Source organism: Mytilus galloprovincialis, chromosome 4 (assembly GCF_965363235.1).
Source record: "Mytilus galloprovincialis chromosome 4, xbMytGall1.hap1.1, whole genome shotgun sequence".
In the NCBI taxonomy this organism is placed as follows: Eukaryota; Metazoa; Mollusca; class Bivalvia; order Mytilida; family Mytilidae; genus Mytilus; species Mytilus galloprovincialis.
The window spans coordinates 95,364,167-95,377,894 of record NC_134841.1 but is presented as its reverse complement, the minus strand read 5'-3'; the positions used below and the strand labels follow the sequence as shown (position 1 = coordinate 95,377,894).

General features: G+C 31.6%; 1 protein-coding gene across 1 annotated transcript; it reads right to left on the bottom strand.

Moving 5' to 3' along the window:
- Positions 1-6,228: 6,228 nt before the first annotated feature.
- LOC143073484 (uncharacterized) lies at positions 6,229-8,227 on the bottom strand. Its single transcript, XM_076249069.1, has 3 exons — positions 8,100-8,227; positions 7,047-7,829; positions 6,229-6,335 (listed from the first exon to the last, which is right to left on the bottom strand). Exons 2-3 carry the CDS (start codon positions 7,816-7,818, stop codon positions 6,316-6,318), a joined length of 792 nt encoding a protein of 263 aa, XP_076105184.1. The 5' UTR covers positions 7,819-7,829; positions 8,100-8,227; the 3' UTR covers positions 6,229-6,315.
- Between the last annotated feature and the right edge of the window lie 5,501 nt (positions 8,228-13,728).

Genomic DNA, 13,728 nt, shown 5'->3' with positions numbered 1-13,728 from the left:
TAATTATAAATCCATCATGTGTCCGATGCTTATATATAAATCAGTAGCCTTCCAATATTGTAGTGTACGACGTCACAATCGATCTGCCAAAAGCATAACATTTTACAGCTAAGTGTTGATGAGGCAGATTTAAATGTACATACTTTAAAAATTACATACCCGGCAAAATTATAATTTGATATACTATTTGTTTTAAGGGTTTTAAATGACCAGCCAGAATGCCTTTTCAAATCTTTGAAAATGTGAAAGGTTTTAGTACAGGTGTTTAGTTATTAGTGGTAACGAAATCCCTGATTTTTTAATTTATCAATCACACATATATTTCGTCCCTTAAATAAAGGCAACAGTAGTATACCGCTGTTTAAAACTCATAAATCCATGGACAAAAAACAAAATCGGGATAACAAACTAAAACCGAGGGAAATACATGAAATATTAGAAGAGAACAACGACACAACACTAAAATGTAACACACACAGAAACGGACCAAGCATCAGACAAAATCCCACGAGAATAACAAATATAACATCAAAACCAAATACATGAATTTGGGATAGACAAGTACCGTGACACGTCTTATCGAAATGTGAAATTTTCTTAAAATCGTCAACGGCCATACATACGTTGCACAGCTTACAGGCTGGAAAATATACCGAATGGCCGAAGATTACCGTCCAGGAATTATTCAGTATACTATATATTTCATTTAGTTTCAATGTTTGTAGTACAAATATGACAGTTAGTTTTTGGACGTTTAAGTTAAATACCACTACAAACCTATTCTCTTCGAATATGAATATCCCTCGAATGGTTTCTTGTGATGGGAAATATAACGCGTATCATTAGTACATTTAGGGTATGGAGCACTTCATACGTTTTATGGACACCATCAAAAATAAGCAAACCAGACAACAGCCTTATTATTTATAAGGTATGTTTATATTTTGGAAAACCTTAAGACGTGAACCTTGAATACTTCCTTAGAAGCTAAGTTACAAAAGGGAAATCCTCCATTTTTATCTATTAATTTTCTACATTTATGTACCGTGGGATTGGAATCTTTATTGTTGGGAACAATATTTAAATATGAGCTATAATTTTGCAAAGTATCCTCTGTTCAAGTGATTTGTTTTCTTATAAGTATAAGTCATTGTCTTTGTTTAAGTTACTACTTACAAAGACACCAAAGTTAAAGTGTTTTTATTGTATTGGTTTTCATTTCTTCTTATATGTAAAATATAAATATCTTCTCAAAAGATAAACATTGTGAACTGTTTGACCGAAACAATGGTTTGATGTCTTCACTCGTTAGTTTTTCAGCAATTTAATATCTAAGAATACCAATATAATTGTCTGCTTTATAGTATAAATCAGTGTGACCTTTTTCTATTCCAAAATGTGATATTTTGAAACCTTATAAAACACATGATAACATATAGTATTGCGGCCATGTTGTTTTAAAACCATGTGACCAACCAGACTGATAAAAAAAAACGTGTTTAATGAATTTTGGTAACGAAATTCCCGATGTTTTATCAGTTACAAATATATTTCGTGCATTCATTATCTTATATGGATATATATACTGAACAAGTCGAACTACCTTGCAATTATAACCTCCGTATGGCTAAAGAACATATGCAGCCAAAAATAGAATTTCTTTTGTATTCAATATGTGTAATGTTGCAGTATTTGCAAAACCAAGATAAAGATTCGTTTTGTGCGGTTTCTTTTTCAAAAGCACATTTTTAAGTTCTTGACCGCTATTTAATCAGTGAAGGTAAATAAAGGCAACTGTAGTAAAACGTTCTTCAACCAGAGTTAGATTAAGATTTTATAGCAGGTCCTTTCATTTTGTTTATAAAATATCATTTCTAATTTCACATAGCTTCATCTCCTATTGTTATCAAGTTTTGTTTAAATAATGAGCTTTGTCTTGATGCCTTTTTGTGTTTCCTTGATACATATGAAGTGGTTTTGTACTTACACATCCCGCAATTGTGTTATTGTTCTATGATAATTTTTGTATTCTTGTCTTTCATTTTTGCTAATGTGCCTAGTCTATATGCCATTTTGTGTTTCTTTGATACATATGACGTTGCTTTGAAAACATCCCGCCATTGTGTTGTTGTCCTATTGGAGCTTTTTTTGTGTATTATTGCGTTTCATTTTTGCTAATATACCTTTTCTATATACCATTTTGTGCTTCTTCGTTACACGTTTGTTTGTTTTTATAGTGATTAAGATTATAACACAATGTTGACTGCGGTACCTATATTTTTGACATTTTACCTATCATGTATAATTTGTAGTTGTTTTGTTCGAACATTGTTATAAGGATAATAAAATTTGACTGTCATACAAGTGAGAGGTTAAGGTAGCTATCAAACCAGGTTTAATCAACCATTTTGTACATAAGAAAATGCCTGTATCAAGTCAGGAATATGACAGTTGTTATCCATTCGTTTGATGTGTTTGAGCTTGAGAAAACAGAACTTGCAAAATATAATCCGAGTACAATGAATTATTTAATATTCATTTTAATATTTATAAACCAGAATACACAAAATAAACAAATTTTGTAGAAAATCGCCATCAATTCTTCATTGCCTCCTTGGATTCTAATGACTGTATCCTTTTTCACCGGCCTCCGATGACACGAGTCCAAAAAGAGATAAACAGATCAATACTATTGGTGTCATTTTTGTTGGTTTTGAAACGATATTCAATAGTAATCAAATTATTAAAATGTTTTTGAAGAAATCAAATAATTGGTTAATCCGTTATTTAGTTTTAAGGAAATTCCTCATTCATTTATTTAAGTATTCGTACACTTTCACTAGTATAGAAATTCTGTATGTCTGAACATTCCATTAATGTCCCTTATTACTGTATTTGCTATTTATCTATTTAAAATTAAACACTTTTAAAGATCGTTTATTGATATCTTTCACAACCAACTGAATGTTCACTTTTTATCGTTTTATTATAAAAGCTGAATGTTTATGAATACTCTGCATTGACAATAATGTCTTTATAAAAAATCAGATACACCCAGTCGGGTTAACGTTCTGATGGGTGTATCTTATTCTTATATTATGGTAAATACCATACATGAGTTTTGCTGACACAACGTTTTACATATCGTATGTTGGAACCAAGACTGCTATTTAGATTGTAACTTAGGATTAATCGGTCAATAAATTTTAATCTTTATCATAATATTAAGTCGTACAGAATTTGCATTTTGTCAAGTTTGTTTTGAAATGTAATAAAAAGTTAAATAACAACAAAAAAACGAACTATAAGGAAAGTTCGAATCGGAAAGTCCTTAATTACATGGCAAAATCAAAAACTCAAACACATCAAAGGAGTGGATAAACAACTGTCATACTCCTTAGTTGGTTACGTTTTTAAAAAAGCTTAAACAACTGAAACGGATAACAAAAATGTAAAATAGGACTTCAGAAATAATTGATGCAAGCTATACTTTATTGTAGATTTATCATGGGTAGGCATTATATTCGTGATTATTTTTGACCCAGCGATAATGAGTGCTAAAATAACACGAATGTAATGCCTACCCATGTTAAAACTACAATAAAGTATAACTTGCATCAATTATTTTAATATTGATTAGGACAATTAAGGTAATTTCTATGTTTGATGTGTATAAGTGTAGAGCGTTTGTGTGGGATCTTCCATGAACCTGCTTTTTTTTGTTTGTAAACAAGCAAACAATTGGCAACGTAATTTTTCAGAGGGAGTGGTTTTGTTGTATCTAGGTCAAATATGTCAATTGTGAATTGTAACACATTGTAGTCATAATAAGTGTATTATTAACAAAATGTGAATTATTTAACAGTTTAAACGTGTTTAGAATTAATGAAATATATTAAATGCATTCCAATTTGATTATATTCATTATTCTGTAGTAGCCAATATATGTATGTGCAAACAAATTTTATTGGATTTCTAGCATGTGTTTATCAACAAAACGAAAGAAGCACGTCATATAATAATACTGAATAATATCCAGTCTTGATTCTTTATTCGCACAATCTTTTTCAAAAATTTGTTTCCTAAAAACATCATAGGTGCTGTGTTATTATTCATTGCGACATTTCTGTGAATCGGATTTGTAGTATCGTGTATGTGTTTAAATAACAAAGAGGCCAAATGTTGTGATAGAAAATATTATTTAGAAGAAGGCATCTCTAAAACTCACATCATCAGGATGAATGATCTGTTCCTTTGAGCCATTTAGGCTATTTTCTCCAATAGACAGTGGTTATTTACATGAAAAACTCCATGTTGCCCTCATGCTTTTTTTTTTTTCTTATTCCTGTATTGAAATCCGCGAGAAAGATGAAGGTAAAATTAGCTTTAACCTTGCATAAAGACAACAGTTGGATACCGCAATTCATAAATAAATTGAGAGAAAACATGTCCGGGTTCCAAATTAATTTTTTTAGAAACACATCAATTCTAATAGGAAAACAACGGAACAACAAAAAAAACGAAATGAAACAAAACAAAAATATTCGAGAATAGGTCACGTTCGGTAATTAGCAGACAGACGACATAAATGTCAAATCACAATCTAAGCAGACGTGGTACAAATGTAGATAATTAATTTTAACCAACATCATAAAGATTCCTGATGGTGTCCATAAAGAGGGTGAAAGATACCAGAGAATCATTCAAACTCATAAATCGAACAACCCCATCGCTAAAAAGGAAAAAAGATAAACAGACAAACCATAGTACATGAAACACAACATAAATACCTAAAGACTTAGTAACAAGAACCCAACCAAAACCTTGGGTTGATCTAAGACTAACAGACAAACAATACTACATTAAACACAGCATAGAGATCTAACGACTGAGCCACATGAACCCTACCAAACACTGTGGAGGATCTCTTCGCTCCGGGAGGGTAAACAGTTTTTGCTTCACATGTGGCACCCGTGATTTTACGTATATGGTTCAAATTCGGCAACAAGTCTAATTAACGGAGTCTCAATTTTAATCTTTCTTAATTTTTCATTAAAACCATTTTTTTATACATTTGGAAGACGTGTTTTTAAATGCTCCGTCGTAGATCTTAGTGCAATATCATGGTTTAAGTGTTTTTTTTTCACTTTTTTCTTATTTTCATTTTGGCCAATCTTTTCTAGTTACGTGTAAAATATTGTGCACTGTTTTAATTATTTTATTAGAGAGGGTACTACGAATTCAGACATTATTGCAGGGTTTTATTATTGCGAATGATGCAACTGGGTGAGTATCGCAATAAAAAGAGCTCGTATTCCTAAATATGATACATTTATCTGAGTGGAGATTTCTTTCAAATCGCAATGATTTGTTTCGCATTTTTCTTCAATTCTAAAACATCGCAATAGTTTTTCTCGCATTTTTTTGTTAAATCTATAAAAATTGCAAAATAAATGCACGCAATAATTTCTTAATTTTCAGTTGTTTTCTGTTTTTCTCCGGCTGAACTGGTCATTTTAAAGTTATTTGTTTGCAGACCATTCATTGCCATACCCCGTCCTATTTTTTCCGACATCACTGAATGCTTAAAGAAAACTTAAAAAGTATATCCGCAATGAACAACTCAGAAGAATTCGCAAATGCAATAAGCTAGTTAAAATATGATTTCAACTTATAAAAAAGCATGGTTACCAGATTTATATTTCTGCTTAAATGTCCTGCACCAAGTCAGGAATATGGTGGTTGTTATCTAATAGCTCATGTATGTTGCATAGTTGTTTATTTTGTGTTTCACTTCACTCACTTGTGTTCTGTTGTTTCGTTGTTTTCCTGTTAAAGTTGATGTGTTCCCTTCGGTTGTACTTTGTAACATGGATTTGTTTTTCTCAATCTATTTATGAATTTTGATCAAAAGTATACTACTGTAAAGGATACTGCCAACATCTTTTCTTTCTTCATCAGAAATTCCTGTATGAAGTCAGCCTCCTATGAATTAAGGAAAACTTTGCTAAGAATAGTAACTTCATCCCCATGTGATAAGTAAGGTTAATTATGTTGCATGGGTGGTTTTTTTTTTCGAAAATGTATTGTTGGCCTCTGTTTTGATTTTAATTTTTGGTCGGAGTAATTCGTCCACGAATTGTTTTAATTGAATTGTTTATATCTCTATATTTCCTTTAAATTGAATTATAGAAAACAAAACGTACATGAAAAAAAATCAAGAAGAAAGAGATTAATATTTATTTTAATGTTCATAAACCATTATAAAAAAAATTGTAAAACAATGACATCAATTCTTTATGGTTTTCTGGTATCCTAATATGTTCCTTTTTTACCTGCAATGACGAAAACAATATTGATATAATAAGTTGATTACATTTCATTATTGAAGGAGGAGCTGTGAATTCAGTTCATATTCACAAAGGTTTAGTTAAATGTACTTTCCGGTAAAAATTTCTAAAACTTTCAGTTTTATGTTTACTACGGTTGTTCATATGTTTTCTCATTCTTCCGTAAATCTCCTTTTTTTCTTTAGTTTTTCATGTTTAATTTAGAGAATTGGTATCAAATTAATCTAAATCACTTTCAAATCAAACGAAAAGAATGCACAAAATTAATGAAAAATGATTTGTCCCGTACAATTTCAAAGCTTATTTCAAACTTTTCAAACCTTCTACATTGTAATCAATATTCATTTGTTTATACCTTGTTATGCTTTAGTCTTAGTGTAGAAATATTGATAAAGTCTCCAAAGAGAAAAGTATAAGCAATCATTGAATATTGTAACAAAACATTTTCTATTTTCCGATCATCCTAAAATAATTATCTTATGCATTCATCATGCGACATGATATGTTTTACTATTTACTTTTACTTATATTAGTCTGTCAGACCATTAATCTAAATCAATCCACGTGACGAACGAATGTCATTTTGTATGAAACTCCCTCTCAAGTAACAAGTTGACAATTGTAATTGTATTATATTTATATAATTTCGTATTCAAATGATATATTTTTTTTATTTGGGTATAAAGCATTACTTACCTCCAAATTTACCGAAACTGCTCAATCCACTTAGACCTTGTCTTCCATTTATGAGTCCACCATTGACACTAATACCATTACCATTCAAACCACCAATACCATATGATCCAATACCATTCAAACTTCCATATGATCCAACCACATTCAAACCACCATATGATCCGAAACCATTCAATCCACCAATACCATATGCCCCATAACCATTCAAACCACCATATGATGAAAAACCATTCAAACCACCATATGATCCAAAACCATTCAAACCACCATATGATCCAAAACCATTCAAACCACCGATACTGCCAATACTATATGATCCATGATTATTAACACCGTATGCTCCATTAATACCATTTGATCCATACAAATTTCCTCCAAGTCCTTGTCCGTATCCATAACCAATGAAAGGTCCGATACCTTTACCGACAACAACGGTATTACCATAACCACCTAATCCATTTAAACCCCTTCCGTTCATGAACCCGTATCCAGGATATCCACTTTGTACACTATATCCATTGTATCTGTCAATGTTTAATGGTGAACCGTAACCATAAGCGTTGTTGGAATATCCCCCGTATCCGTATCCTAATCTTCCATAAGATGGATATCCGAAGCCACCATTTCCTTGAAATCCGTTACTTCCAATAATACCTGGTCCGAATGGGTTTCCATATGTTTTCAGGTAATGTTTTGGACTATATCCTTTCTCTCCAGCCTCTGATGCCACGAGTCCGAAAAGGGCTATACAGATCAATACTATTAGTGTCATGTTTAGTGGTTCTGAAACGATATTCATTTATAATCAACTAATGATAATTTATTTAAAAATTCAAAACATTGACTAATCAGGACGACAGAAAATATAGTTAGGTAAATGAATTGCAAAGATGTCAGTAAAATGGAATGTAAGTTAAAAATATATTTAAGAAGGTAAAACTTATCCTGGCGTCAAAAGTTTAAAAAGAAAATAATGCGAAATATACCAAATATGAAAAACATAATTTTCTTAATTAACACAAAACATACATTTAAAGTATAACAACTGCTTACCTTTGTGTCTTTCTATGATGGTGTGTTACTTGTGATACTTTGTGATGGTTGTGCTTTATATACCATAATCTCTGACCAAACGTTTTGTTATAATCAGTTATAAAATAGACATTTGACTATGATTAACATGTGTAATAGTGGGTCTATTTAAACAAGGTAAACCACAATGATAGAAAATGTTGTCATCAATTATTGGGTGCTATTGTTTTACCCGTTTTTTATCATCGAGGTTTGTTGACGAAATTTACCTATTAGTGATATTTAATATTCAGTCTACATGTGTAATTCTGTGTAAGGGGAATTTCCCGTTTATTTAAGTATTCGTACACTTTCACTTGCATCCATGAATGTCTAAACATTCCATTAATGTCTTTTAATACTATATTTGCGATTTATTTATTAAAAATTAACACTTTTAAAGATTTTTGTATTTATAATCCTTTTCATGAACTGCGAAAATATCCTCATTTTTTAATTGCTGCCAGAGAGTTAAGAATTAGGCCACATCAAACCCGTAGTTCTTCCTATGATGTGTTTCATATTATGATATTATTACGTAAATATTTCTGTATTGGACTTGTTGTTGGTCCGCTTGCTGTATTGGACTGAGGCGAAGCCGAAGGCCAATACAGAAATACACGTAATAGTATCTTTATTAATTAACTACAGTGTTACAATATTTTTTTTAATTTCATTTCAAAAGAGATAAATATTTTTCTTGAAGTGGAACTATCCAAATCTCAGCTAGTTTCTTTTTATTAGATGCAATACATAATGATCTGGTGCTGTTTCCAGGTGTCTTCAGCATTTTCTTATTTAATGATTTTTTCTACCCTTTTCAGTCACTATAAAGCGTTACAACTTAAAATGAGACGCAACACATAAATAGTAATTGGAAAGGTACTGCCATTGTATGTGTTATGCAGAAACAAATTATAAAATCGATGTGTACCATCGTGAAATTAGGAGGTCGTCAACATGGTCAAGAAATGAACTTTGTGATAATCTACTCGTTCCCAAAACCTGAAATAATTCTATAGTCTGCTTTCAGAATACTTTTTAAATGAATGTGACCGTCTTTAGCCTGAAATGTATGCCATACTGACATTTTCAGCATGTTTAAGATAACTAAATGACAACTGCGTCTTCATAACAAAGTGTTATTAACCAACTAAGTACATTATTGCCAAAAATGACTGGTTATTAAAAATAACATATTTTCTGTAATGGCCCTGTTTTTCTGCAATGGCCCTGTTTTTTTCTGTAATGGCCCTGTTTTTCTGTAATGGCCCTGTTTTTTTTTCTGTAATGGCCCTGTTTTTCTGTAATGGCCCTGTATTAATGCCCGGTTTGTCTGTATAAAGCACAGTTAGGGTTTTTAATAAAGTTAACAAAATTAAGTTGTAAAGAGTATAATACTTTTTTGTATTTTATTTAATTAAGTAACCAGCAAATAACATTTAAGAACCATATATAGGGATCACTGTTCCTCCTGTTTTTCAACACATAACTTCTGTCAACTTAATATCTTGGATATTTGGTATATTAACACATACACTTTTATTCAGTTGGTTAATAAATGTATTAAGAAATGGGTGTTTTTATAATGGCTCTGTTATATGTCCTCGGTCAGTAATAATGACCTCGGATGTCTGTAATGGCCCTCGGCGTTGCCTCGGGCCATTACAGACTTCCTCGACCATTATAACAGACCATGGACATATAACAGGGCCATTATAAAAACACCAATTCATTAATACTATATTATGAACTTGCTGTTTCTGTATTGGTCCTGTTATAGATTCGAGGTTAGCTGTATTGGACCCGAGACTTAAAGAGTCGGGGGGCTAATACAGCTGACCAAGATTCTATAACAGGGCCAATACAGAAACAGCAAGTTCATAACACTTTTAATAAATGATTCATATTCTTTTAATAAGAATAAATAAAGAAACTTACCGTGAAGAAGATACAGAAATCATTTCATATCTGAATTCGTCACCGCTTTTTGCTTTTATCTCAATGAATTTCTTGTCACCATTGTCAGATGAAAATTCTGATTTGTCGTCTCCAAGTACCTAATCAAATGCTATTACCATTCATTTTATGTAGCAAATATAAAGTAACTGGGAAGAATAAATCAGACAGTTTAACTACTTACTCTGTCTTGATCTTCGCGATATGAATCTGATGACTGATTAAAGGAAATGCAACAGTGTCAATAATCGTAAGTCGTACTCGAAAAGGCTGTGAATTATTTCCGTTGCAAGACTTAAAGACGTTAAAACATTGCACATCATTGAACCTTTTTTATATTATGATTATACAAATATTTTATGTATAACATTACCCAAAAGTTAAATAATGGCGTTAGAAAATTGAAACCGGAAGCAAACGTCCCGTATTAGCCCATTTGCCAATACAGCTTTTATCCGTATTGGCCCTGTTTTTTCCATATTGGTCCTGTTCGATAAGCAATATGAACTCTTGATGTATATCGACAGTGGGACGTTATCAGTGTTACACATGCCGAATTATCCGTATTAGGGCTGATGTGCTCGTATCATTAAATAAACTGTTTAATATACAATGCTTACTGGTGTTTGTATCTAGGTCATTATTAGTTTATTTTCCATGACGTTGGCCGTTTGTCATCTTTTTATTATTTTTTATCCCTTAAGTCTCTGTTAGGAGGAAAAACAGTCTTTTGTCATACTCTTTCTTGAGTAACAGCATTAGACAAGTAAAGGCAACAACTCAAACACTTTTACGCTCTAAACATATATTGTATATCCAATAAAAAGGAAATTGAACAAGTAAACCTACACCAAAACGTCGTTAAACAAAATAGAATACCCAGCATGTATCATGCTTGTCAATAACAAATGGTCCTTCCTAAAATTATTGAAAACTATCACTCTGTATTGACAATAATGGCTTGGTTAAAATCAGATACACCCTGTCGGGTTAACGTTCTCATGGGTGTATCTAATACTTATAACGTGGTAAATACCATACATGAGTTTTGCTGACACATCGTTTTAGATATCGTAGGTTGGACTGACATTTAGATTTTAACTTAGGATTAATCGGTCAATAAATTTGAATCTTTTTCATAATATTAAGTCGTACAGAATTCGCATTTTGTCAAGTGTGTTTTTTGAATTCAACAATATGCTTGGAAATCCATTAAAAGTAATAAAAAGTTAAATACCAAAAAAAAACGAACTTTAACAAAGTTCGAAACGGAAAGTCCTAAATTATATGGCAAAATCAAAAAACTCAAACACATCAATTGAGTGGATAACAACTGTCATATTTCTGAGTTGGTTCCGTTTTTACAAAACTTAAACAACTGAAACGAATAATAAACATGTAAAATACGACTTAAGAATTAATTGATGCAAGCTATACTTTATTGTTGTTTTAACATGTGTAGGCATTATATTCGGGATTATTTTTGCTCGAATGATAATGAGGGCTGATATAATACGAATATAATGTCTATCTATGTTAAAACTACAATAAAGTATAACTTGCATCAATTATTTTGATTCTGATTAGGACAATTAAGGTGATTTCTTTGTCCGATGTGTCTAAGTGTAGAGTGTTTGTGTGGGTTCTTCCATGAACTTCCCTTTTTTTGTAAACAAGCAAACGACTGGCAATGGAATTGTTCAGACGGAGTGGTTTTGGTCAAATATGTCAATTGCGAATTGTAACACATTATAGTCATAATAAATGTATTAGTAAACAATTGTGAATCATTTTAGAGTTTAAAAGTGTTTTAAATTAATGAAATATATTAAATGCATTCCAATTTAATAAAATTCATTATTCTGCAGTAGCCAATATACGCATGTGCAAACACATTTTATTGGATTTAGTTCATGTGTTTATCCACAAAACGATTGAAGCACGTCATATTAGGATACGGAATAATATCTAGTCTTGATTCTTTATTCGCACAATCCTTTTCAAAAATTTGCTTCCTAAAAACATCAAAAGATCTGTGTTATTATTTATTGCGACGTTTCTGTTAATCAGATTTGTAGTATCGTGTATGTGTGTAAATAACAAAAAGACAAATGTTGTGATGAAAAACGTATTTACACGAAAGACTCCCTGAAACTCACATCATCAGGATGATTGATCTGTTCCTTTGAGCCATGCAAGCTATTGTTTCCAATAGACAGTGGTTATTTCCATGAAAACCACCGTGCTGACCTCATGTTGTTTTCTTATTCCTTTATGGAAATCCGCGAAAAGTAGGAGCTTCTAAAGATGAAGTTAAACCTTACATAAAGACAACAGTTACATGCCGCAGTTCATAAATAAATTGAGAGAAAACATATCCGGGTTCCAAAATAAAATTATGGGAAACACATCAACTCTGAGAGCAAAACAACAGAACAAGAAAAAAAACTGAAGTGAAACAAAACCATACAAAAATATATTCGAAAATGATCACGTTCGGTAATTAGCAGACAGACGACATAAATGTCAAACCACAATCTAACTGACGTGGTAAAAGTGTCGTTAATAAATTTCAACAATCATCATAAAAATCAACAAATTCATGATTGTGTCCATAAAGAGGGAAGAAAAGAAAAAAGACAAACAGACAAACCATAGTACATGAAACACAACATTAAAACCTAGAGACTAAACAACACGAACCCAACCAAAACCTGAGGATGATCTAAGACAAACAGACAAACAGACAAACAATACTACATAAAAAAACAGCATAGAGAACTAAAGACTAACCCACACGAACCCTACAAAACACTGTGGAATATCTCAGTCCGTCCGGGAGGGTAAATCTGCTTCACATGTGGCACCCGTGATTTTGCGCATATGGTTTGAATTCGGCAACGAGTCTCATTTTTAATCTGTTTTTATTTTTCATTCAAAACATTTTTTATACCTTGACGTGTTTGTAAATGCTCCGTCGTCTATCTTAGTACAATATCATGGTTTTTGTGTTTTGTTTTCATCTTTTTCTTGATTTTCATGTTGACCAATCTTCTCTAATTACGTGTAAAATATTATGCACTGCTTTGATTATTTTATCAGAGAGGGTACAGCGAATTCAGAAATTATTGCAGGGTTTTTATTATTGCGAATGATGCGACTAGGTGAGTATCGCAGTAATAAAAACTCGTATTCCTATATGTGATACATTTATCTAAGTGGAGATTTTTCAAAAAATGATTTATTTCGCATCTTTCTTCATTCTTCATAAAAAGCTATCTTTTCTCGCATTTTTGTTAAATCTACAAAAATAATAAATGCACGCAATGAATTCTGAATTTGCAGTTGTTATCTGTTTTTGTTCGACTGAACGGATCATTTAAAGTTTTTTCTTGCTGACTATTCATTATCATATCCCGTCCTCTTTTCTTCGACATCACTGAATACTTAAAGAAAACATAAAAAGTCTATCTACAATGAACAACACAGAAGTGTTTCGCATCTGCAATAAGCTAGTTCAAAAATGATTTCAACTTATAAAAAAGCATGGTTGCCAGTCTTATATTTTTTCTTAAATGTCCTGCACCAAGTCAGGAATATGGTGGTTGTTATCTAATAGCTCATTTCTATGTATATTGCATTGTTGTTTATT